This window comes from Rhipicephalus microplus, chromosome X (assembly GCF_043290135.1).
Source record: "Rhipicephalus microplus isolate Deutch F79 chromosome X, USDA_Rmic, whole genome shotgun sequence".
Classification (NCBI taxonomy): domain Eukaryota; kingdom Metazoa; phylum Arthropoda; class Arachnida; order Ixodida; family Ixodidae; genus Rhipicephalus; species Rhipicephalus microplus.
Window position 1 is genome coordinate 483,926,765 of NC_134710.1, and position 26,496 is coordinate 483,953,260.

Sequence of the window (26,496 nt, forward strand, 5' to 3'; positions counted from 1 at the left end):
GTGTTGGATGTGGCATAAATAAAGAAACAATCGACCACATAGTCATGGAATGCCAAAAGATTCAGCCGGATAGAAATGGGGGGAAGGTCACACTTCCTGAGGCGCTGGGCTTCGCGGTTGATGGAAGCATTAACTGGTAAGCAGTAGGTATTACTAAGCAGCGGCTGGAATATTGGTGGAGGAAAAGCAGAGAAGTCGATAAAATAACATCCCAGCCAAGAGTAGCGGCTGGGCAAAATTAAAAAGACATCCGAGTTGAGGGACAGAATTTAAACTCGAACTATTAAGGTAGGCTAGATGGCGCATGCCATCACCCCGATTCAAAGGGGAGGCCTTTAATCATCATCATTTTGAAATGAAGGAGAGAAAGGGTGTGGCAGCTGTATTTTATCTTATGCGGCAGGCATCTTTCTAGAGGAGGCGTTGTTTTGACCGGGTGAATAATAGCATGCCGTCTATTCTCACCAGGTCGCAGCAACGGCGGTCTCATTCCCATGGTGTCCTTCTTGTCTCTTTGTCGTCGTTCTGCTCTCGCGCTATAACTATTGTCGCTGAACCATCGCAGTGACAGAGTCCCCTCTAGATAATTTTAGAAAACTCTATGAAACGAACCAGCTGGGCTGGCTCGGCTCAAATGAACATTTCGCATGTGGCTATAACATCTTCGCCCACAGAAATATATCCTTCAAAGAAAAGAGCGAATCGCTCTCGCCTTGAAAGTAAGTCCATCTTGCATCAATATTGAGTGGCAAAGGTCGTGCCGTGGCAATTTGCTGCTGTGCTCTCACTTAACGACACCACAAAGGTAACGTTATGTGAACATCACTGCAGGAAGGCCGCATGTGTAATGGGTCACGTGGTGGCTGTTAATGATACGGGATCGACTGGTGTTTTCACAAGCCTGATAAGCATGGCTGCACTGCGGTGGTGTGAAAGTGATGAGAGCTCGTGTGACTGCAAAGTGAGGCTTGTACGGAATGGTCACCGATTTCATGGCAAAAAAAAAAAAAAATCATTAGTTGCTTAGTGGAACAGCGCAAAAGACGAAGCACAAAGGAAGATTTGACAACACGAGCGCTTCATTAGTTTTACATGCTTTTGGGCGTGTGCGCCGACACAGGTTCTGTCAACAATGCGTCTTCGGCTGAATACGCATTGTTGTGCAGTTAAGCGTGAGCTGAATGGGCTACATTGTCGTTTTTCATTTGCAGTCACGGCGCCAATTCTGTTCCACTCGGGACGACCTTGCAGCCCCAAATGGAGTTTGCCGACGGCCGCTGTTGTCGGCTTACCTTTGGTGGCTCACAGTTGGGTCCTGACTGGCAACCAATTTCGCTGGTTATTAGAAGGCCGGAGACGTTCAGCCAACGGTCGGCAAATGATAGGGAAATTGTCGGCACCTAATGCCGGGGCGACCAGACGTGGTCCGTTTTAGGGCCATGTTTTGCTAGCTACCACGTTGGCCAGTTACTATCATTGCATGATATTTGTAAGTGGCCGCAATTGGTTGCTGTACACCGCGCGTTAGTTTTTCGGTCAGCGAAAATTTCTTGTTTGAGGGTTCGGCATTGCCTTCAGTGTATTATTTGCACAAGGTTATTCAATCCATCTGTGCACCACTGGCCATCTACAAAGTCGACCTCGGGCCAGTGTTCGCAGCCAGAGGTCGGCCCATGTGAGGCTATTAACGAAATTCACCCGCGGCCAAACCTTGTTGAGCAAGCTTGGATCATAGGTGAGCCATGCATGTTGGGCCAGGATAGAGCTGAGATAGTTTTTTCAGTGGGGGGCACAGTGCACCTTGAATGAACGCATGTAAGCAGGGTGGTCTCGGGTAACGAGCGTCTTTCTAATCATGTGCAGTATGTGGGGGGCACAGTGCACCTTGAATGAACGCATATAAGCAGGGTGGTCTCGGGTAACGAGCATCAATATTTTTTCTAATCATGTGCAGTACGTAGGCCGACGTAATTGGCTACAGCTCGGATAGCTTGCATTACAGACCTGTGGCCATGTGAAGGTTAGTTTGTTCGCAGGAATGTGGCGTATTTATCCTTACAGGAAATGGAATGACATGGCTACACTTGCGTGGTAGATGCGTACTGGGCACCTCTTATGAGACCACTCAAAAGCATTGTTTATAACCCATGTTCTCGCTACAAACGTTCGAAGGACAGTTGTTTGATCCTGCGGCTCTGTCCTTCTTCCGGGTATACGCTTGGCTCATGTTAGGAATTATGTTTAAAAATTCATGATTGGTCAGCAGCAAGGGTTACCCTGTTTCTTCATTGTTTTCTTCTGGAATAGAAAATATTCATAATGTTCAGTGCTCTGGCAACACTGGGCATGTCTAGTATTTCTTGCTGGGCACAGTTGGAAAATCATCCACTAGCATCTCTTTAAGGAGAGGCTGAGCCGCTGTCATTAAAGAGCCACTCGCTAGGTTTGGCAATTTTGAGCTGACAACAGCAATGTTTACATGGGGCGTTCATGATCGCGTCTGCAAAAACTTGCAACGCCGTGTGCCACGGAAATGGGTCCAATTTCAAGATGAACGCTGCTTGCCCTTCCTATTGCGGGTGCGCGCCCAGAGAATGAGGGTAGACAAAGTAGGAACTGCCCTACGTGGACGGTAGTGCTGCGACGAGTGTGCATAGACGAGTGTACTCTGACATCGCCAACAGTAGCACGTGACAGGGCAAAAATTATTTCAGACATGTGTAGTTTGCATAATTTGTTACTTGAATATATAAATAAAACAGAGATAAATAATCAGACACACAAAGCAAATGTGCAGGCCTTTTTAGTTTTAGTTCTTTTTTTTTTTTCTCGTAAATTGTAACAAAATGCGGGGCTAATGTGCCTGCGTTTCGCATGCGTTCCTGTCCCCATGGTTAGCGCATCGAGCAAACGCCAGCCCTGGAAACGAAGTTAATGCTCCTGCACGTTCAAGCACTCATTTAGCTCATCTGTTCTATCGCGTCTTAGCCAATGTTTCCAAACGAGCGTGCATTGAGGCATCGTTCCCACAGAAACAGGCAGTAGACCACAATATAACGTTGGTCAAGAAAACATCGCTCGAGACCTCGGGAGTTGGGCTTGCTCGGGGACAGGGTGCATACGTGGCCACCTGTTTAGGTGCCGGAGAGGATAGGCAAGAGAATTGGCTTGCACAGGCTACGCGGAGCGAGCGGCAAGGGTTTCAGTCTCACCTCTTCTCATCATGGCTTCGCGTCGCTTTAAAATATGGCTTTTCTCAACTCGTAATGAGTCGATTAAAAAAAATTCTGGTGGTATGATGCTCTTCTTCGAACACAACTACCAGCGTCTAATTAGAATTTGTTATGGGGCCTGCTGGAGGGGCCCTTTGAAGAAGTGAAAAAGTATAGTTTTTTATTTTATCTAGCTCCAAATGGTCAGTGAGCGTCGCTGTGTTGCCAGAAATTGTCGAGAACGCAAAATTGGAGGTATACGTGCTTGAAAACCCATCCGGCCAGTAGCTGCACGAGGTGCATCACTTCTCAAAGCCCATTCCCTAGTGCCATGTGTTTCCGATCTGAGATAGGCGTTCAGAAAAAGTGTCTATTGCAGAGGATATGCGACTCTCAAACCTTTAGGATTACCTTGCGCAGTAATACATCTCCATTGTATTGGACACTGCGGTAATAGCAACACGCGTCATATATAAAAACCACGTTTCTTATGCGCGACCTGTACAACGTTGTGCTACATTCATCAGCAAATTTTTAGACACAGGTATCTCCACACCCTTTGCAATAGCGCGTGTTGTAGTTTTTTTAAATAAACAAGGCATAGATTGGTGCAAGAGCAGGGCGCGACGAACCAAACTAAAGAATAATTGCGTGTTTCGACGGTATATGGAGAGAGCATCCCGAGTATGTTCTTTTAATACACATGGTTGTTTATAACGTCTTCAGGTCGTAATCTATCGCATGGATTTAGTGTTGCCGTTCTGTTTTTCTTTAACACTGTTCACATGTGCTGATCGACTTGTTTTAAAAAACATTGTGCTCTTTGCTTTCGCATGCCATGAAGGCGTGCATTATCACACACTGTGCACAATTGTGAACAGCATACATGTTCCTGCGATCAGCGGAAAGATGAGTACGATGATCTACTTTATCTACTGGACAAATAGCTCCACCTATAGTACGGCTTCGTAACTGGGTGTTCAAAGTTCACAGCGCACTCTAACCGAACGTAGCTGAAGAAAAAAAAAAGCGGAAGGCAGATGCGCTGTGCAGACTACCTGCTTCCGTGCACTTTGCATTGCGAAGTTTGCAAAGCAGTGGTTGCGTGAATTTTGGTGATCGGGTCTCGTGTGGAGGTACTTATTTACCACGCACGCACGTACCAGCATCTGTGGCACGTTTAATTAAGTATAAGCATTTCGAATTGGGCTGGTTGTTACGTAGTACTTTTGAATGAGGAAACACTGCTGAGACTGATATGAGATGACACAAACGTGATGATTGAAATCAATTAAGTCCTTGCTTTCATTGACCTTCCTCTCTTCCGCATGTGTGATATTGGCTGTCCCCTCTTAAATGCATATATCGTAACATATAGTTCTGTAAGTCTAGCTATGTTGCAGCCAAGCACTTAAATTTTATGGAGGTCGAGGTTATTAAATAACACGGCGGTCATTTCTGAACATAAACACAGTGCCAATCTTGTAGACAAAAGAAGTGAGCGTTGGTATGATCTTTTCGTCGTTTATGTAAAACAAATGTATTAATAAAATTGGTCCTATATTTTTTCCGCCATTGTCAGCGCTTCCTCGTTGCCTCGAAAGTGCATGACGCATTGGGAAGTCATTGTGGATTGAAGATAAACAGCAGCGAGCACCGTAGAGGCTGCAGCATTAGAGTGGTTTTGTTTTCATACCCAACAAAACATGGCGGATTCAGCTTACAGCATAACCGCCAGGTCTTGAAATGTCCAGGAGACTCCGGAATTTTTATGGTTTTGCACCATTCTACGACCGGAATAGAAATCCCAAAAAACGCACCTGTGTATGGCGAAATCTTTCTTCTAGTCTGGCCACACAGTGCTGGAGCTGCACGAAAATTAGATCTAATGTTATTGTGTTACGCTGATTGACATTGTGAACAGTGAAGTGTCTAAAAAGCGTAGCCAGTCAAGTACCAAAATCAAATTGGAGCTCCTAGTAGAGTGATTGCTACGAATGCAGCGTCACTGTTGCTTTTATCTGTGCACAAGGAGAGGGCCCACAAAAAGGCCTGGGGTAACGGTAGCATGGCGCAAAAGTCTGAAAAGGTCTGATTCTTCCTGCAGTTTCTCCCACTTTTGCTCGCATTTGTTTCAGTAAACACTAGGCTAACTCCATGGGCTCATCAAGAATTTTTTAAATTTTTTGTTTGCTTCTGCACTGAGGTGCGTGCGTGGTGTAGTGTGTTTCTCAAGTTTTTTAAGGCAGTATACTGCAGAGTATGGCTGAATTGTGGCATTGTGGAAAAGTGCGCATCATGCACTCTGCATTGTTTGCAATTAGGACATCGGTATTTTGCACAGTGTTAGAACAGACTTGGCTATTCACGTGTCGTCGGAAGTATCATGCCAGCAACCGTCAGTGCCAAGAGAAGCAGCATACCTTAATAATTTTTTGGTAGACAAGACGACAGCGCCTAGTGCCTGTACTGCAAACCTGGCAGGTATGACTTACAGGGTCGTTGACAGGTGGCGCTGTACATTTGGCCTAATGTTGTAAGCCGTATGACAGTTGGCCTAATGCCGTATGGGGTCGTTTACAGATGGCGCTGTACGCTGTACACCCTTCCTATTGGCTAAGGGGCCTTGCAGCCTTCACAGTACTGAAATGAACTTCTGAGATGGAGCATAGAAATGGCTGCCCAGTGTTGTCATGCTACTTTTGCGATGTACTCAATTTTTTTCAACATGTCCAGCTTGTACCCTTAATGTATGCCTGTTACAAAGAGGTCTGCAGCAAATCATTTCAGTATCTGGTGTATATTTGAAATTTAATGGAGCCTAGTTAAGCATGAATGAAGTACATGGTGCCTTATAGTAATTATTATCGTCGCACTTCTGCTTCACTACTTCATGACTGAATAGGTTGGGTTGTTTTGAGGCTGGGAAAGGGCGTTGACAATTTGTCTAGTTCTGGCTTGGATTTTAAGTGCCAGCTACCCTTAAGTGCCAGCTACACTTTGATAAAGGAGGCTTTAACAAGCCTTCTTTATCAAAGTGTCAGTTATCATTGTCCATGAACATGTCCTATATTTTGATTGTTTAAGCATTTTTGATAGAGCAGTTTCCTTAGCTGCCCAGCAAGGTTATCACCACATGGATGAAATACAGTACTTTTATTGGTTTCGGTAAATGGTGAAATATCGATAGCATTGACCCTTCTTATTTGTAGCCTTTTGCACGTGCGTTTTCAAGTAGCTTCTGTTGTCCGTTCTGTTGACTGAAGTGTATGTGGGACAGACTTCAATATCTGTGGCTTTTTACGAATTTGTGACGTCTAAACACAGTGTTGGTTCTTTAGCAGAGCAGCTTATTGCTACCAGCGGTAGTGCTTGAAGCAAAAATGAAGTAATCACATATTGGCATGCTGTTTCAAATGCTGTAGTATTATAGCAGTGTACATGCGATTTTATGTATATTCACTGTAGTCTTCTGAAGAAGTGGCAGTCAGCTCCTTGAAGGCTAGAAAGGGCTTGCCCACGAAATGTGCTTTTGTTTTCATGGTTCACTATTTCGTTATGACAACTGATGTCGTGGCGTACAGACATTCACAGCTGAGTTTTTTGGTGGTAAAAAGAGCCCTGCAATGCTTTTTCATGTTAAAATTGAATGCCTTCTTGAAAGCAGTTCATCGTCTCGCACTTTAAGCACTTTCTCTGTACTTTCATGCCAGCGAAAGTTATGCAGGATGGGGGGCAATAATGACAAGGGCTCAAGTACCACAGATTGGGCAGGTTGGTGCATTTTGATGTTGTACTGCTATAGCGCAGCGCAGTTTGAGCATCAAAGACAGAAACGATTTCTTTCCTTCATGCTCAAACTGAGTTCTGCTATAGCAGCACAACGTTATGACAAGGGGACAAGATGCTACTGCAGCACTATGGGAGTGTGTGTCATGACCTTGAACGCTTTTTCTTCATTCGGGCAGTTTACTTTCAGTGGAATCGTGAGCCCGAATGGAATCATGTTACAGCATCCCATGGAAGCGGCGGTTGACAATGCTCAAATCAGCCAATGGCCGGAGACTTTGGGCTTATAATCTGGTCATTTTGGGTTTTTGACATCAATTTTCAAGAGAAGAGGGAACGGTGCCTGGCCTGACTTTAAAAAAGAATTGTAAATTCTTGGCATCAGTGCGGCGCTGTACTGTTTGGCTCACATGTTCTCAGGAGCTTTAACAACCAATTGGCATTATTTTCTGATCATGCTGATAAAGTGTTGCAAGGTCCTTTTAAAGGAAATTTAATAGGATTGTTATTTTACAATTACTTTTTTAAGAATCGCTAACGAAGATCAGTTTAGAGGGAGCCTATTGTAAGCTGACTTAAGCGAAAGCATTCATGAAAGTGTGTTTTTCATTGCTTCTTTTGACCATGAAACAAACATCTGACCACAGGTGTGAACTTTAGTCCTTGACGGCCAGCAGATGCCCAGGCGTTTCACGGGCAAGCTTTTCCTGTTTCTGTTCCGACACTTGGAGCTGGGCACATTTGGCGAGCGGCTTCGCTGGCTCGACAGAGAATCTGGAATCTTTCAGCTGCTTTGGAAGCATGGAAATGGTTCATCTATCACACCCATGGAGGACTTTGCCGTGTTCCGGGTAACTCATGCCTTCATTGTTATACTTGGCGATGTAGCTGACGCACAGGCCTCTGAAGGCACCACACAATGAGTGGTAGTGTGCCTTTAGGTTGGGGTTATTTGTCACTTTAGCATACTGTCATTGTGCGTTATAGATGAATCAAAGCACCTTGCAAGTCAATGCATTAGCATCAGTTTGCCAGGTGTCGTCACTCCCTACAGTAGAAGTAGCAGTGCTTTATGCCTTTTGCATGCTGAGTTTTTGAAAACTTAGGTTAAAGGGACTATCTACCGCTCGGAAAAAACTTCTCTGGTTTAACAGTGCGTTGTGGTGGGCTAGTTGGTAGATATTAGGCTGAAATACGTCTCCATGATAATAAGGGTTGCAGCGCGAGCACGAATGTGCTAGAAGAAACAGACGAAAGTCGAGGTACGGAAGGCAAAGAGGACAACACTGGGCACAATGTAAAACAGACGTATTTCATGCTTCTGAAATACGTCTGTTTTACCTTCTACTCAGGCTCAGGATTACAATCGCGCTCTTTCTGTCTCGTCTTTTTTTCTCTTTGTCAACCTTGTGCCACGTATTTCAGCCTAATTCAGTTCTCTGGTTGCATCGCAAATTAAAAGATCGTTCATCACATCGGTGGCAGTGAGCATGCTTTTGTCCCACAAACAAGGAAGTATAATTTTAACTGGATGTTGAAAGCAAACAAAAAATGACCGCTAGTATTGCCTAAAGCAATGTGGTGAATCTACTAGAAGCATGAGAAATCCATGCAGGTAGATTATTCTCCTTAAAAACAAACACGTGTAACTTAAGATTGTATTTTATGCACATGAGGCAGCTTTAGGTTGTGGTAGAAACTCATTTAGGGTAGTTTTTTTTTTTTTCACGTGTTCAATGAGGCACACGGTGGTGCTGCCGGCGATGTGTTTGCTTGCCTGTATGCCTGACTGCAAATGGTGGAGAAACGTGAGAGCGGGCTATGTGCTCGCCTTAAGGGGCCTGTAAGCTGCCTCTGATATTTTTTAAAGCATTTTAAGTAAGCGCATGCATCATGTGCAGAATGCAGTCGCGATCAACGATTCTACACGTGGCAGCGCTACGAGCCGCCTATTCGCCGTGAATTCCAAGAAACAATCCCTTCTTCTTTCCGGGTCTTTCAGGCCTCTGCATGAAGTGCCGTGCCAAGTCTCCGACGCGCCGAGCCAAATATGCTGCGATTGGTCGAGCAAGAGCCTACGACTTCTGATCAGTTTGCAAGCAGCTGCTGTGGTTCGTTGTGTTGCCTGCGTGCGTGCAACACGTGCCGGGCACGGCGTGTCCTCGTATGGGTCCATTGAGTTGGTGATCCTTTCAAGGCGTGCGCGCACCGCAGGGTCCATACCGGCACGATTACGACAGCCACTGTTCGCTAATAAGCACGCAGCTACAACGCAACTGAGGGTAGTTGACGGCCAGAGTGACAGCAACCTGAAGTAGAGTGTGTCAAGCAGCGCTTCAGCGATGCTGTATGCCATGCGAGATTGGGAGGGGCATGGGAGGGGCGCTCGGCGAGAGCAAAGTGGTGTGGGAGAGAATACCAGCCGAGGGAAAAGCAGGAGAGAGCGAAAGATGGGGTTGGCAGCGTTTCGATAATCAAGCGCATCTAACTTCGCTATTACTTGTAGTGACCTCGCTACTCACCGTAGTGGATTATCACCGCGGGTTCAGGCTTAGCGAGCCACAGGGCCACGTCTTCGTCACCTACTCACGTGTAGCGCACCGCTCCGCGTGCGCTCAGACATGAGAACTGTTGAACTGTAGAACTTCAAATATACCAAAGTCTTCCGCTTATATAGCGCCTCGTTGCCAACCTTGGGCGCATTGTCTGCGGCTTTAGCTAATACGATGCTCCATGGTCTAGGTGCTCCACTCTTGAAGGAGGGGAAAGACACCACACAATGCGTGTGGAGAGGGCGCAGTCTACACGATGCCCAAATATGGTCACAAACGCACTGCACCGACGTTTCGCACACGTCCCCAAGTTTTGCGCACGTACGATGATCTTAGATGACCTTGGTTTCCAAGACTCTTCTGGCAGTTGGGTGAGGTTCGAAAAACCGGCTGCCAGTACACGTGTCAAACTTTCCTGACTGTATTTGGGTAGGACAATGTAGTGGTGTGCCAGCATATCGTCAAAATATGCTACCCCATTCAGCCGATCCTATGGGAAAAGGGGGAAGGAAGACTGGTCGACTAATTCCTCGTCATCGAGGCAGGCTCCCGCAAGTGCAACAGCAGATAGTGCCTTTTTCTTTCCTTCAACCCCACATTCCATTCCTCGTCGTTTGCTAGAAGCTGTGGCTTAGCTGCGAATATCCGGGGCTCCGCTTCTCCTCGCAAGGTGCAGCCACAGCCAGTTTGGATTTAGCTTTCAGCCTGAACTGCAAATACCATGCTGGTTCCGAGATTTCCAGATCCTCGGTGACCTCAAAAAGGGCCCAGCTGCCTCCTTGTCTGCCTTGAAAACCTTGCTCCCTTTCTTGGGTCGAGCTCACAATGGCCTCTCTTGGCTCGTGCGTTTTCTTTGCGCGAACCAGTCCCGAACCCCTCGTTCAAGTTTTGCCTAGAGGAAATCAACCCGTCTTTATGGCACACCCTTGCTTGGAATGCGTCGAAATATTTTTGTCCCGTTCACAAAGGCCGAAAAACTTCAATAATGATGACGGTTGTAATAGCGTGGTGCACCACTTCAAGCACTAGGCACTGCTGTTGGCTTAGTGTATGGTACCGAAGCTAACACTCCCGCTGGGGATACCTAGGCACTCGGGCAGGCTACAGTGCGGTGATTCCCAAAGGAGACGCGGACGAAGGAAAACTATGTGCTTACTGGGCGCTGGTCAATGGAGGAGAGACCATTTTCGGTGCGCACGTGACTCGGCGTTGCTGATTCTCGCAGCCCCCGAAAACACGGGTCGCGCCCGCGCGTCTACGCGCCATTACTGGAGCATGGGAAAGGAAAGGCATGGCCGTACGGCGGAATGCCCGCGAAATGGTCGCGGGCACGTCTTAGATATCCACATACTGCACTGTTTCGAAAAATTCTCATGCCTCCGTGTTCGTTGTGCACTCGTGCACAATTTACCCACCACAATTGAATTTCGAACTTTGGGTGGTTCACGGGTCCTTTGAATGACCACTAAGGTATTAGTTGTGTTAATAAACAAAACTTGATGGAGCCGGCAAAAAACGCACATGGTTTCAGGTTTCCACTTTCACTGGCTGTACAATTGCCATCGCCTCGACCGACCAGTGTTGTGGACACTCATCCCATTGATGGAAGGAGACTGCAGATAGAAAAATTCTGTTTTAAAAATTTCTAGACACTTTCCAGAGAAACCACTTCAAGTTTAGGCATTTCAGATGATACGCTTTTTATTGTGGCACAAAACAAAGAAAAGCAGTGAAGGGCAGTAGAATGTCCCTTTAACACTCGTATGCAGTGGCCTTGTAGTCATTGTCACCTATGTGTTCGGTGATGTATACTCTTTTGTGTGTGTCACTGTGTCACTGTGTCACTGCAGCCTTCCACACGTCAACGGGAAGGCTGGAAAAAAAAAGAGGGCCAGGGGGGGGGGTTGACACGCAACTCAAGAAAGACTTGCTGTGCAAACAGCAAATCCCATTTCTCATATTCAAAAAGTCACAGTTTCGCCGCAAGGGTAAGGCAAGGCAATACAGTCCCCGACTGATAAATCGGACACCGATAATTCGGACATGCTTGGTAATCCGGACTGCCGTGCAGGACCGCCAGTGTCCCTGTAGAAGTAATGTGTAAAGACAATGGATATTTCGGACAGCCGCCAGCTCCACATTCGATAATCCGGACCCTGTCCGAGAGAGTCGCGCACACTGAATCGGCCACCATTATCTTCAGACAATACAAAGATGGCCTCAGAGATCCAAAACTACATACTCAAAACCAAAACTATTGATTTATGAGGCTATATGTCGATTGCGACTTCATGCCTCAGAGATTTTCAATTGAAAATGTTGATCTCAGAGGCACTGTACAACTGTGGGCTCGCATCGTCATCGCGACCAGCCGGTTCCGGTTCGTCCACGTTGCGCGAGTCATTTCAGAGATTTTCAATTGAAAATGTTGATCTCAGAGGCACTGTACAACTGTGGCCTCGCATCGTCATCGCGACCAGCCGGTTCCGGTTCGTCCACGTTGCGCGAGTCATTTCGTCGTTCGTGTAAGCCTTGCCATACAGCGTTCTGCCATGTTCTGCTCATTCATTTTTTTAGTTTGAGACTTCGCAGCCCTCTGCTTGCTCCACTGTCTCAAGATATCTGCATGAAATGGTACCAACGGTGCCCTCACAGCTGGTGGCGAGGGCTGGGCCAACAACGTCGAAGCACGGCAAATACACGCTAACCGTGGCGAAGAAGGCAGCCATCATTGAACAAGTGCAATGTGGTCGCCTGTAAGTCGAAGTCGCCCGAGAATTCCACATCTCAAAGCAAACCATATCAGATTACATGAAAAATAAGGACAAAATTTTGGTCGCACTGGAGAAATCACGCGGAAATGAACAAAAGAGGGTGTGGGAAGGTTTTCATCTGCAGTTGGAAGTAAGCGTTGAGCATCTGGTTGAACGCTACCGTCACTCAACGTCTTCCCGTTTCTGGCTACCTATTAAAGCAAAAGGCTGAGACCTTGGCTCTTCGACTTGGCATCGATGGATTCAAGTTCAGTGATGGCTGGCTCCAGAGCTTTAAGAAGTAGTACGACCTCGCTTTCAAAAAAATGTGCGGGGAAAGTGGTGCTGTGGATAACAAACTAGTAGCGAACTGGAGCTGCTTCGGCGCTATTCAGCGGACGATACCTCCAATCTCAACGAAACCAGGCTTTTTTATAAGCTACTGCCAGAGAAGATGCTTGCCTGTTCTGGAACACGTGCCACGGAGGGAAACTGAGCCAGGAGCGGAACACTGTTGTTGTCGGCAGCAATGCTTCCGGCTCGGAAAAGCTCCCGCATAGAGAAATCGAAAAACCCTCGATGTTTCAAGGGGAAAAAAAAAAAAAAAAATTGCCTGTATGGTACGAAGCCAACGCAAAGGCATGGGTCACACATAAGCTGTTTGAAGAGTATATCCGCAAATTAGACCCTAAGTTTGAGCTGCAGAAGTGCAAAGTCCTCTTGTCTGTAGACAACTGCACTGTCCATGCGCCGATCAGCTCTTTGAAAGCAATCAAACTTGAGTACCTGCCGCCGAATACAACCAGCATTCTGCAGCCTATGAATCAAGGCATTATCAAGAATTTTGAAAGTGCTCTATCGTTCGCGCCTGCGGCAGCGCTTGTTGCTCTGCTTAGAAAGTTAGATTAAATACAAAGTAGACTTGATGTTCGCCGTGAGCATGATTGCTGATGCCTGAAAAGCCTTGTCGGCAGACACGATCAGCAGCTGCTTCCGGCATGCTGGTTTAACGTTCCGTGATGAATCCGACACTGCAATTGAAAAGCCGGACCTGCGGCCCAGCACAGTGAGCTCAAATGCGGACATTATTGACGACTTGCGAGGCTGCAGTATGCCGATTCCTGAAACTGTCAAGTTTGAAGACTTCGCAAACGTTGACAGTGCGGTGTCGTCGTGTTTCGAGTTGAGTGACGACGAAATAATTGAGCAGGTTGTGCAGTCCCCAAACAGCGATTCTGGCTCTGGCTCCGATGACACGCCGCCACGTGCTCCGGAGCCGTCGCATGCGGACCCGTTTCGAGCCTTCGCTGTTTTTTGTCCTCGTACAGCGATCACGCCAATCTGGCGGAGATAGGGGCCGACTTAGTTGTGCGAAAGCGGAAGTCCGTGCAGCAATGCATTAACAAGTTTTTTCACCCCCAGGGACACTGAAGTGTGAATGAAATGATTTTTTTCTGACGCATTCGCTATTTCGGACATTTGTTAATTCGGACCTATTTACTTTCCCCGTGAAATCCGAATTATCGGTCGTCGGCTGTAGTATGTCACACAGAGAACAACTAGCAGCTTGGTGCTTGAAGTGTTCCGCTGAAGCACAATGACGGAAACTTGACAAGAACATGCAGGCATAGACGAGACAAGTGTAAATTAACGACTGTCGCGCTTGTTGCGGCTTGTGTTTGAGCAACGCGCTGCAAGTGCCAGCAATGCAGAACCTGACACTCTTCAATTTTTTTTCCTTTTTTTTAAAACTGTGGTGCATTAAGTGGACCCTTTGTGTTTCCTGCCATGTGGTGACGTCTGACCCAATGTTCCCGGTGTTGTTTGTCCCCCCACGTTACGAGTGGGTACAGAAAGGGGCCACTTTTTTGTGTGCTGTCTGAAGAGAAATTTTTGGATTGAAAGAAAATGTAGGAACGTTGTGTGATGGAAAACATGCTCAAGCTCCTTCATGATCTGCAGATAACCAGCGGTAAATGGTGGAGGTAAAAATTTTGTCCTTAATGTGCCAGTTCAAGCAAGGTGCGTGGTATACAGTCGATCCCGGATATATCGAACTCGAAGGGCATCGCCGCTTGTGAAATGGTTCAATATGTCTAGGATGACTGCCAGTTGGGCTTGTTGGTATAATTTCATGGTGAAACAAGGGGCAATAAGTACGAACACTCGGAAAGCACACAGGACGCTTTTCCTGTGTCCTTTCTGAGCGTTTGTAATTAGTGGGGCTTGTTTCATCATGTTCAATATGTCCATACTTCGAAATAGAAAATCTGCGTATAAAAGACCTAAATTAAAGCATTTCAGGCTTCAAAACAGTTTTTGGAAATAATAACAAGCACTAACATGATGATTGGCTCATAGTCTGATAAAGAACAAGGTGTAACAAGCTTTATTTCTCATGAAAATAGTCCGTAAACTTGTCTGGCTTCCTACGTGCACTGCAAATATACAATAAGCAAATTCAGTACTTCGGCCGCAACAGTGTTGATCGATGTGCAACGCCAATGCGAACTCGGTAGCGCAGTAAAAGGTTGGATAGCAGTGGCAACCACACAAATAGTAAATTTCCCCGGCTCCAGCAACATCAGCCATAATCTGAGCATCAATGCAGGCAGAAACAGCTATGTCATCTGCACAAATGAAGTTGCTCGCTGTCCAAGATGTGCCCAATAACACGAGGCACCTTGTGCCGTTGTCAGCAGTCATTATGCGCCCTAAGTCGTCGACATGTGGCACTAAAGCTCGAAACAGTTCTCGACTGCGCTTTGCTCGATGTCACTCCAATTATCGGCCATAAATTTTATCACTACGGAGCGGGTCAATGTTCAGTTCGACTCCTGAATTAGGATTTACCAGGAACAAGGTGAGAAGTCCACAAGCTGCAAAAGACAACACTGCTTACGAACAACCATGACCTACTGTACTCCTGACCTGCCTAGCAAGCAGAATGCCAGCACGCCCATGTTGATACAGCTTCGGCGACAGTAGTTACTCTAACCCTAAGCACCTCCGCGGTCGTCTGCTCGCACTCAGTTGAGATGTTTGCGTGGGCATTCACTCAGTAAAGTGAAGCAAACATTGAAATAAAAAAGGGCATTTATTGAGTAAAGTCAGCAATAACACTGTCATCTTGTAGTGATGCATGCGCACGAGAAAAGGATCGAGGCAGTTTTTTCTAAAATGAGGCCACTCCTAATTGAGTGGACATGAACAAAAACGTCGTTACATCAATTTAAAATTATATGTATGCCTTGTATAACTAACTTGATAAAGTGGTATATTTAATTTGTCTCTGTATTGTTTTAACAATTTGTTCACAGACAGGTAGGGTAATTGTTCATTTTTATAACCAACGAAACAGTAATAAATTTGTTTATCGGTGGTCCAAGTATTCAGCAGTGTTGGAACAGTTGAATTTTTGTAAACAGACTGTGAAAAATTGGTCAAAGTATGTGTAATCATTCTTACCATTAGAGGCATTGCAGTAAATCACAAATACAGGTAAACTTTGAAGTACTGCGAAGAAACAATCTGAAGCTGAGCACTCGAACAGCGCGCACCGTTGTGCCCTCGGCACCCCTAAAGCTCAGGTGCGATAATTGAGCGCCCTGTTAGCTCGAAGTCTGGATCAAGAGAAACACCGCTAGCTGGGCAGGTCAGGGGTTCAGTAGCTCGTGCTAGCTATAGTTTGCTAAAATTGACTAAAATTAACTAAAGGGAACTCTGGTGCTGCGATCGTTCAGCGACCATGGTTACGATGGGCAGTACACAAATTTGCCTAGTCTTCATGCTTGCAGCCTTCAAAAGGACCTGTGGCTTTGTTTTTTGCTGTCTTTTTCTTTTGTTTCAAATAAAATAACGGACCAGTGTGAACTGTGACCTAACTTGAATTTGTGAGTTGAAGGTTTATGTCGTGAACTGCAGCTGCTGAACATTTGCTGATTGTCGTGTGGCGGCGAAGCAGCTCCAAGCCATGCAAAGCCAAACGGAGCTGAAAGAACAAATATTGGACAAGTTTGTGTGCTACCCATTATTCTCATGCTAGCTGAAGTGCTGTGTGTTGCAGCTCCTATAGGCACTAGCGCCAAAGTTCCCTCTAGTGTATTTATAGGAAACTCTATGGGGATAATAATGGAGGAATCCCCCACTATCGGCATATTGCCGGTGGCAATGTCACTTGTGGCTTTGCAGCAGGCAGCCGCTGTTTTGGTGCGAAAAGCAAGGAAAAGCGTAGCCTTCGAGATGTGCCTTCTAAAGCCGAAGACACCAAAACACGCCACGAAATAGCGCATCTTGAAGGTCATGTTTTTGGGGCCTGCATGTCAGCAGTCATTAATTCACTTCACATTCTCGTTTGGTGCCCTCAGCAGTCCTTTTTTTTTTAAAGAACACTATGCTCCTAGGTTAGACCTGCAGATCTGGCATCAAGCATACCGATGCACTCAGAAGTGCCGCGCAACAGCGTGGTGGAATAACGCCGCTTTTTCATCACCCACGCATGGAGAGGAATTGGAACCTGTGAGAATACGGCCAAAAAATAATCATTTGTAATTAGAAAAATTAACTTTCTGAGCTTCAATGCGCCACAGCGTTCGATATACCGTATTTACTCGATTCAACCGCACCCTCGATTGTAACGTGCACCCGATTTCCACCGCGAAAAAAAAAAACAACAACGTAAGACATCGATTGCAACGCGCACCCATTTTTCTCGCTGGCCCGCACGATCACACCACTCGAAAAAATGACTCCTTTCGGGAGCGTCTTCCATTTAAATATGAGGTACGGGCGAAGCTTGTGCCTATCTGACGTGTAACAGAGTATTGCCGTCAATGTAGTTTACCGTGGACCAGTGTCAGCACGCAAACTTGCTTCGCCCCCTTCTTCTCGACGGTTGTGGTGCCAGGCATGTCGAAGTAAAGAGGCGTCTGATCGGCATTCCCGATTTGCCCAAGCAGGTAGCCGTTGTTGCGCCGCAAGTTTAGGACGAACCTCTGAAAACTGTGAAGCTTTTCATCGTACTCCTCCGAAAAACTTTTCGCATATGCATGTTTCCCTTCGGAGGGAAAAGCCTTTCCTCTTCATAAAGTTAGCCAGCACCTGCTCGCTTTAAACTGGCTCCGCATTAAACCTTTTTCTAAGACTAATTGCATAGCCCGCACTTGGAGCAGTTCTGTTGTCACGGGCCGCTGTGCCGCTCGCTGCTCAAGCACATACTCGCCGAGCAGCTCTTTAATTTGCGGAAACCGACCCTGCTGTGGTCCACTGAAGCCTTTGCGTGAAGCTTTGCTGTCGACAATCTTCTGCTTTTGTTTCCGCCGGTCCCGCACGCACGTTTCGGGAACTCCGAACGACCGCGATGCGGCCCGATTTCCGTCTGTTTCTGCACACGCGATGACTTTTCCTTTAAAAGCGGCATCGTGGTGCACGCGAGTTTTTGGAGTCGGCCCTTCCACGCCGTCGATGCTAATGCACTACTAGATGACGAACTCCTCAGCACACGTACGAAGTGCCGCGCATGGGAAACACATACGCAGAAATGGTCGACGCGCCATGCCGACGCACGTAGGAGGCGGCCATTTTGGATTTGCCGATGGCAATAGATTGACCGTAATTTTTTTGTTCGTACTCGATTCTAACGCGCATGCGATATATGAACTCGCTTAACCAAGGAAAAGGTGCGCGTTGGATTCGAGTAATTACGGTAAGTGTGCACCAGTCTCATACTTACCTAGGGAATTCAAAAGGATTTTTAACTGTTTGATGTAGTCAATAATTCGATATATGCCAGTTTGGCATATCTGGGATCGACTATGGTTGTCTAAGGCAGCATGCTGTGGAGCAAGTGGGTCGCTGGTTTGAGTCATAGGTCGAGTGCCTAAAAAATTTTGCTTCTGATTTATTTGTATTTATATATATATATGGTATATATATATATATATATATATATATATATATATATATATATATATATATATATATATATATGACGTACTGAGGAATGAAGCGCACTGGCTCCGTAGTAAAAACTGAAGTGAGAAAGCACGACGTACAGCGAAACACTTTTAATAATCACATACGTTTTGGCTGGTGGGCCAGCCTTCGTCAGTGTGACATTATATACTGACGAAGGCTGGCCCACCAGCCGAAACGTATGTGATTATTAAAAGTGTTTCGTCGTACATCGTGCTTTCTCGCTTCCGTTATATATATATATAAGGGAAAAAAGTTTATACTTAAGGGCTCGTTTGTCCGTGTTTTGACACAATCTTAATGAGATCTAACAGATACAGTCGAGCCCACTTATAACGAACCTGAGCGTGACGCGGCATCCGTTTGCTGTATCCCGAAATTCATGGTAAATGAAACACAGCTTTAAAAAAAAAGTTGCGCGTGAAAGCACGAACTTTTTGTGCCCCAAAAAGTCAGTGATGCACGTGTTTCGAATTGGAGAAGCGATAAGGGCGGTCTCAAGTTCATTTAAAACGGCAGGGTGCTTGCTCGCCGAGGCCCGTGGCATAAGCTGCGTGAAGCGATGACTTTAAAGTTTCGTTGTTCTCGCAATCAGATTCCTCCAAATCGCTGTCGCCACGTACTTCATTCACAATGCCCTAATCCGTGCACGGTTCCGCAGTGTCGGCATCATCATCGGCCGTAATTAAACCATCGGAACAGATGTCCCACTCGCTCTCCCAGGTCGGAGTCGACGACGCGCTGCCACAAATCGCCGCTGCAGTGGTCTTGTTCGAAAGCTTCAGACTCGGCATCAGGCCCGACGTCGACGAAGAGGGCCTCGTGAAAACAGTTTCGCGCGCATGTAGCCGTCACCGCCGCCCACAAGCTGCATACCGGGACGCCCGAAGCGGCAAGTTGGCTGCCAGGTGGTCAACAGCTACGAGCAAGCGCTCTGCAACGCGGCACCTAACGCGCGGATTACGCTCAAGCCAAGCCGTCACACTTTCGACGTTTTGTTGAGCGGCAGGAAAAAGCGTGCTAGTCCTCCCGTCGGCCATCATGACCACACACGCACACCAAGAGCGAGCAAGACGCGCACACGCGACACACATGCCAGAAAGTGTGGGGCAGCTCTGGGCCCATTTTCAGTCAGAAAACGAAACTGATTCGAGCCAGCGTGGCAGGCGTCGCGGAGTGGTGGAGACGGGCGAAGGGGTTGGGATCAAGAGAGGAGAGCAGACTTGCGAAGAAGGGCAAGGAGTTGCGATAAAGAGAGGGGAGGATGCGGCGGGAAGGCGACTTTGAAAACCAAAACACATGGGAAGGATACAGGTTGGGTAGATCTTGCTAGGAAGCGCAGCCACTATTACAAAGAACACACAACACAAGCGCTTAACTTCAACTAAACGTTTATTGCAAACGTGAGAGTTTATAAAGGAGGTGAAAAGAGAAAAAAAAGAATAAAAAATGGTAGACAACAAAAAGCACACGTGCCAGTCCCGTACATTACTATCCGTTATTGTCTATCACACCATCCAAAAAACATAGTTCTTTCCGCGTGAGCGAGATAGAGGGTGCACTAACACAATCAAAATCATCGCGTGTCATTTCAGCCACTTGTACTATCAAACGGGCTAACAAATATCTGTCCCAATACAGCAAGCACATGTTATCAAAATAAGGAACACAACCACACTCCTTAAAGTGGATCGCCAAGTGACCATCGGTACCCTTCTGCACTTTATTGTGGTGCTCTTTTAGCCTTTCATTAATGCATCTTTCAGTTGTTCCCACATAAACAAGACCACATGACAAGGGCACTCTGTAAACAACCGACTGCGCACACTCAACATGTTTATTGTGATGCTTAATTTGGCAACCTTTCTTTTCTTTTGAAATGGATCAAGTTTGGTGACGCATTCTGGACAGTTTTTCAGGAGCAGACATAACCACTCGAACGCCCACCTTATTACCAATCTTTTTTTTAGATTGTGTGCCACACTATGGATATAGGGGACAACAGCCGTTTTACGCTACTGCAGGGAAGTGTTAATACGCTGCCTATTTTGTTTCTTTAGGTCTCTATGTAGCGATTCAGCGACGCTTATAACCATTCGTTGCGGGTAGCCTGCTGCCTTCAGTCGCAAAACCTGTTGCTCAAAGCTCTTCTTCATGAGGTGGAAACAGGACTTCTTCAACGAATTAAAAAGGCACATTCGTGCAACAGACCTCTTTACTACTTTGGTATGGGCAGAAGAGAAAGGCAACAAAGGCTTTTTTGCTCCTGGGCTCATAAAGCCAACAAACGGGGTCATCTTGAAATTGCGATGACAGATCTAGGAACCTGAGCGTATCACCATAGGGTACTTCATGTGTCAAAACAGCAACACTTTGAAACTCTTTGGCATCACACTTCAAAAAGACCAAATAATCATCCATAAACCTGAAGATCTTTAAAACCTTAGTTCCCGACAACCTCTCATCAATTAATCGATCTAAGTGGGCCATAAAAATATCACTAAGGACGGGTGCAATAGTTGAACCAATACAAATACCCTGTTTTTGGATATAGGTGTTCCCATTCCAATTAACAAATGTGGACGTTAAGTACAAAGCCAGTAAATCCAGAAAACCTCTCACTGGCATACCACAAGTGTTCTGAAAGGTCACTGCACCATACTCAAGTATGCACTGCTCAACAAATTCTAGAAGCATTTCATGAGGTAAAGAATAGTATAAATCTTTCACATCTATGGACAGCGCCTTAACGACAGTTTTGGCATTCGATACCGAAAAATTCACAATCTGCTCAGAATTCTTGGTGTGAAGTGGGTCATTAATTTGAAGGAGATTCAGATTTTCCTGTAGAAAAAACGCCACATTTTTTTGCCAAGAACCTTGTTCCGAAATAATTACCCGGAACGGCATTCCATCTTTGTGCGTCTTACAACTAAAAAACATGTCTAAACCCAGTTTATCTGTTTTCATGATTTGTTTAGCCAAATCATGCAGTAGAAGGCTGTTGCACAAGTTTTTTGCATCTGTTCGAAGAGATTTGAGTGACACCTTTGGCTTAATATCAAATACCGACTGTGGGGTCTCGGCGAGGCGAACGAGCGCATCGCCACGCCACGCTTTTGGAGTGAACGGACACAGCAGACGCTGTCAGTACAAAGCACACAACGTACATACATTTATTAACTAATTTAGACGACGATATCGTCCGCCGAATGGTACATCAATTTTGATTAACACGCTACCATACAAACAACATAATGCAATGACACACTAAACACACAATAAAATGATTAACACACACTAACACACCTAACACACTAACACATACCCAAGGCGGCGTCGCCAACGCCTGACTTTCTACAAGGGACCCCGGCGCGAAGCCCGCGGTGCCGAGCACTGGGGACGCACGCTACAGACAACCGTTCGCGGCAGCCGCCACGCGCAGAAGAGGCTCGCTCAGCTCTCGCCCACCACCAAGGCCTGCCTTCCGCCAGGGGCCACCGCTGGCGCTACCACTCTACCAACAGTGGTACTCAAAGCGAACACAACGCCATCTATCGCCCAACGGTGGTCACCACCGAAATAAAGCCTTGGGGCGAGACACGTTCACCACGCGGCGCAGATAACTTTACAGGGGGGGTGTCAGCACCCCCACACGACTCAATCGCCACTTGCGCTTTTTGAAAAAAAGAACTATTCGGGAAAACACTGAACCCACCTTCTTTGTCAGAAGGAATGACACAAAGTCCCGATTCTTTGAGGTATGTGACCACCTTCCTTATGGGCAACACTTGACGCTTGGGCCTGAACTTTTCAAGCACATCGACGCCCTCGGAAATACACAGATCCTTTTCACAATCTGGAGCACAACCAGAAAGTTGTCTCACAAGAGACAGGAGCTTAGGTGCTTCAAGTCTTGCTTCAACAGCATACTTGGGACCTCGTCTTAACATCTCTTTCACATATTAAGGAAGAACGACGTCATCTGTGGTGTGAATAATGTTGTCCTCAGCAGGTTTCTTCGGTTGGCGCTTGGACCTGAGTTGCGACAGTATTGTTGACCAAAGGCGTTCCGTTTCGCAGATCACAAGGCCCTCCAATTCACGCCATTTTTTCTTCTTCTGGTTTGTTGAGCCGCCTTCCATGTAGATATGATTGTGCAGAATATCTCGGTAGAGGCCTGTCTGCCTGTGACACTCCGAACGCAGGATCCTGGCGATCCGGTTCCCATGGCTTACAGACGGTTGAAAACCGCCACAAAAAGCCAGAACTTCTGGGTGTGTTAGCTTCATCCTTAAGCAAAACGAGAAGGACCTGGCACGACATGTGACGAGGGCAATGAGGGTTACCAGAAGGGTTGCGGCTTTTTGTGGCGGTTTTGCCATGGGAACCGGATTGCCAGGATCCTGTGTTCGGGGGGGGGGGGGGGGGGGTGCAGTGTGAATAACGATGAGTCTTGTTTGTGAAAATATTGGCCCTCATTGTGGGCCTGTGGCAGCAGCCGGTTGTCGACGGAACTTCATGGTTCGACATTTTAGTCAAGTTAAATATGCATTTGACGCGACCATCTGCGACTGGGCACGTCTCAGCATCTGCACTGCGTGCAGAAAAAAAATTGCATGATCTCCGGGCTGAAAGATGCGACTACGCATGAACTATAAGCATCTTTTACCGTTGTCAAAGCTGCATATACATTTCACCCCGGTGCGTATGCAAGCGCAATAAAGGTATAACTCATTATCGGAGGCCTTATATGTCTATATGTAAAGAGTGGAGATTCTCGTTTCACATGTACTTTGTACCTTTACAGCTAGATATTCTTGAATTTACGAGCACACTACAAGTTTGTGTGTCAGGAGCATCTTAGTATGCAAATACTGTCACAGGTAAATGGGTATGAGCCATCAACTGTAGGATGAAATCGCTTGGAAGTGGAGAAAGAAGAGAACATTGCTTCCTGGTCTGGGTGCGGGCAAGACCTGGACTTCTGGCTGTCTCTGTTATTTCGCTGGTGGCACTGGTGGAGGTGCGGGGTAAATGCGCCTCGGCTCCAGATTTTCAGCCTACACACCGAACTACTTAGAGACAGCTACAGCTCCCACGGCAAGAAGCAGGTGCCGCCTGCGAGGACTATCTCTCGAATATGGTCCTCTCTCTCAAGATGAGATGGCAACCTCGACTACCAACTAGGCGAGTCAAACCAACTACGCCTATTCTTTTCACCCGCATGTCATGCGCCGCAAACACCACGCTCATTTCATGGAGACAGTTATGACGGTGTTGATGACTGGCTTGACCACTTCGATTGAGTTGCCAGCATCAACGAATGGGATGAAGCTCGCAAGCTGCGGAGAGTTTACTTTGCGTTAGAAGACTCTGTCAAAACGTGGTATGAGGATATCGAGGGTTCTTTTGCGACGTGGCAAGAGTTCAGCCGACAGTTTCTCGATGTGTACCACAGTGCCGAAAGGAAGGAGAGAGTGGGGCAGGCCATCTCGTCTCTGAACCAATGACCTAACGAGAGACTTTCGATCTTTGTCGAGGATATGCTTCGACTCTTCAAGCGTGCCGACCCTGCAGTGTCTGAAAAAAAGAAGGTGCGGCATTTAATGCGTGAGGTAAAAGAGCAGCTCTTCGCCGGACTCGCGCGCCATTCTGGGCATCTTCCTACATCCATTAATATGATGTTATATAATTAAATGTTTCTTTCTCTAGTTCAATAAGGAATTATAGTCTGGGGGACGACTTCAGCTGAAAACATTCACAAGCTGGTGGTATTGCAAAAAAGAGCAATACGCCTTGTCTGCAGGGTGCCATATCTTTGGCATTCTGCTGCTTTGTTTACAAAGCTTAGAACAATAAGAATTGAATATTTGTACACATATAGGCTATGTCACATGTATAGAATGGAAAAAATTAAGAATGATAATGCTTTAACAAAATTGGCATTCTTACAGCAACATATTTATTTTTATAAGTTTCGTCATTCCGAGCCTTGGATTGTTAACAAAAACAGAACTACATACGATGACCAAATGCTACAATCCTGTTTACCTACTGTGCTAAATCAATTACACAAAGAAAATGGTCTCAGTGTATCAACTCTGTCGCTAAAAAAGCTACGCGACGTATTTATGTGATTGCTTGTGCTGCTAAGGGCTTATTTGTTTGTCCTTTTCTCTGTCTTTAGCACTTCGCTTATTTTTTCCTCTTTTTTTCAAATGGTTCTCTAATGACCTTGTTTATTTATTCCGACCATGGATGTTTACTGTTTTTGTATTTTTTAAGTTAGTTCATTTATGATGTATACCATGTTTTTGTGTGACCGCTGTGAAGCTAGTTCATTTATGATGTATACCATGTTTTTGTGTGACCGCTGTGAAGCTGCCCCGTGTATGAGGTGGCCAGGTTCCCCTCAAGCTGCTCAATGCAGCTTTTTTGCCTGGTCATCCTCGCAACTTTGTTGTTGTGAATAAACAATTCAATTCAATTTGCCAACGACTGTCGCCGAGTTCATAAATGAGGCAACCGTAATGGAGCGTACTCTCCAGCATCGGTCATCACAGTTTGAACACCACGACATCACCACTGCTGCATGCTCTATCGGAGCTGACAGCGAGAGGCATGCCCTCGCAGAGTTCATGAGAAGCGTCGTGTGGGCCGAGCTGCGCCAACTCCAAGCAGCGGGACCCCAATCGCCCGTAAATTCTCTCGCAGACTTCATGCGAAATGAGATCAGACAGGTGTCACCCCACTCGCACCAACAAGGCCTGAGGCCCCTATGCTGACTTTAGCAGCGGCCTTGCGATCTCCTGCACCAGATGATCCTGATCCCACTATGCAGACAATGGATCAGGCTAGCCATCGATATCAGGGCGCCTCTTCGACTCTGCCACCCACCTCAAGGTTTCCGACTGCACCCACTTATCATCTGTCTGGATCGCGACAGAACGCCACAAAGGCCAGCGTGTGGCATACGCCGCATAACCGTCCTTTCTGCTACCACTGTGGTGAAGCGGCTCACGTCTACCGCAATTGCCAGTACCGCCAACTTGGTTTTCTGTGGCTTCCACCGTGATGCTCGGAGCCCGCGCTACGGTGAGTGTCCCCGCGACATTGAAGCGTACCTTACGGGCCAGCAAGCTCCTCGCCTTGGTCAACGCCACCAATCACCATCACCTCGCCACTCTACGTGACCTAGCTTTCCCTCGTCATCTTATGCTCCTTTCAGAGACCGGTCACCGAGGCCCCACACGGGAAACTAGAAACCGCGGCTCCTGGGGGTGAAGCCGCGTCCCAACTAACTGTCAAAGAGCCTCCCTCGACGCAAAAACCCGACGAAGACCGTTCTGATTTTTCAGTCATTTCCTAAAGTCATAAGACTGTTTCCGCCGACATCGCTGTACACGTCAATAATCACGTTGCTACTGCCCTCGTCGACACCGGCGTCGATTATTCGGTTATGAGCAGTGCCCTGGCATCCAAAGTGAGGAAAGTAACTACCCCTTGGCAAGGATCCTTGTTGCGCACGGCAGGAGGCCACCTCGTCACGCCGACTGGAATGTGCACAACCCGTGTTTGAGTCCTTGCTTCGACGATCACAGGGTCTTTTCTCGTATTACCAGTGTGCTCCCGTCCACTCATTCTGGGATTAGACTTTCTTCGCGAATACGGCGCAATTATTGACCTATGAGACTTGCAGTTGTTGTTCGAGGACCCGTTTCATCCTGAACCTGAGAACACCCACTTATCGAAGGCTACCCTATGTGTATCCTCCGAATCTGTTACTCTGCCTCCCCGCAGCAGCCTCTTTATCAGCATTGAATGTGACCAAGACGTCCCCGATGCTCCAATTGCTGAAGGAAATTTGTCCCTACTTTTCTGCACAAGAAATCTGCGTTGCCCGAGGTATTGTTCAGCCCAGGAAGAAGCAGGCTTGCCTATTAGTCACGAATTTCAGCGAGGAGTATCGCCATCTTATTAAACACACTGCGATCGCATACCTTGAGGATATTGCCGACGTCTTTTGTCCCTCAACATTATCTGCCCTTTCGTCGGGCGACCATTTCGCCATGACATTCGCAAGCACTCTCAACGTAAACCAGGGTCTACCATCTGCACAACGGGAACGTCTTTTGAAGATACTAGACTCATTTTGGGACGGCTTCGCTACGACTTCGGAAGTTAACCAAACACCGCTTGCCAAGCATAGTATCA

The 26,496-nt window shown here is 46.7% G+C and overlaps 1 protein-coding gene across 6 annotated transcripts in view; it reads left to right on the top strand.

The window, feature by feature from the left end:
• Positions 1 to 435: 435 nt before the first annotated feature.
• LOC119160786 (uncharacterized) overlaps positions 436 to 26,496 on the top strand; it is a 156,232-nt gene continuing 130,171 nt past the window's right edge. For 4 of the 6 annotated variants that reach the window (XM_075880886.1, XM_075880884.1, XM_075880885.1 and 1 more), the window contains exons 1-2: positions 437 to 719; positions 7,649 to 7,852. In XM_075880886.1, the coding sequence (XP_075737001.1) occupies positions 7,679 to 7,852 (174 nt within the window). In that variant the 5' untranslated portion in view covers positions 437 to 719; positions 7,649 to 7,678. Of the gene's footprint in view, positions 720 to 7,648; positions 7,853 to 26,496 lie in introns of all 6 variants that reach the window. The other 2 variants (XM_037413022.2, XM_075880887.1) reach the window with 2 other exon arrangements.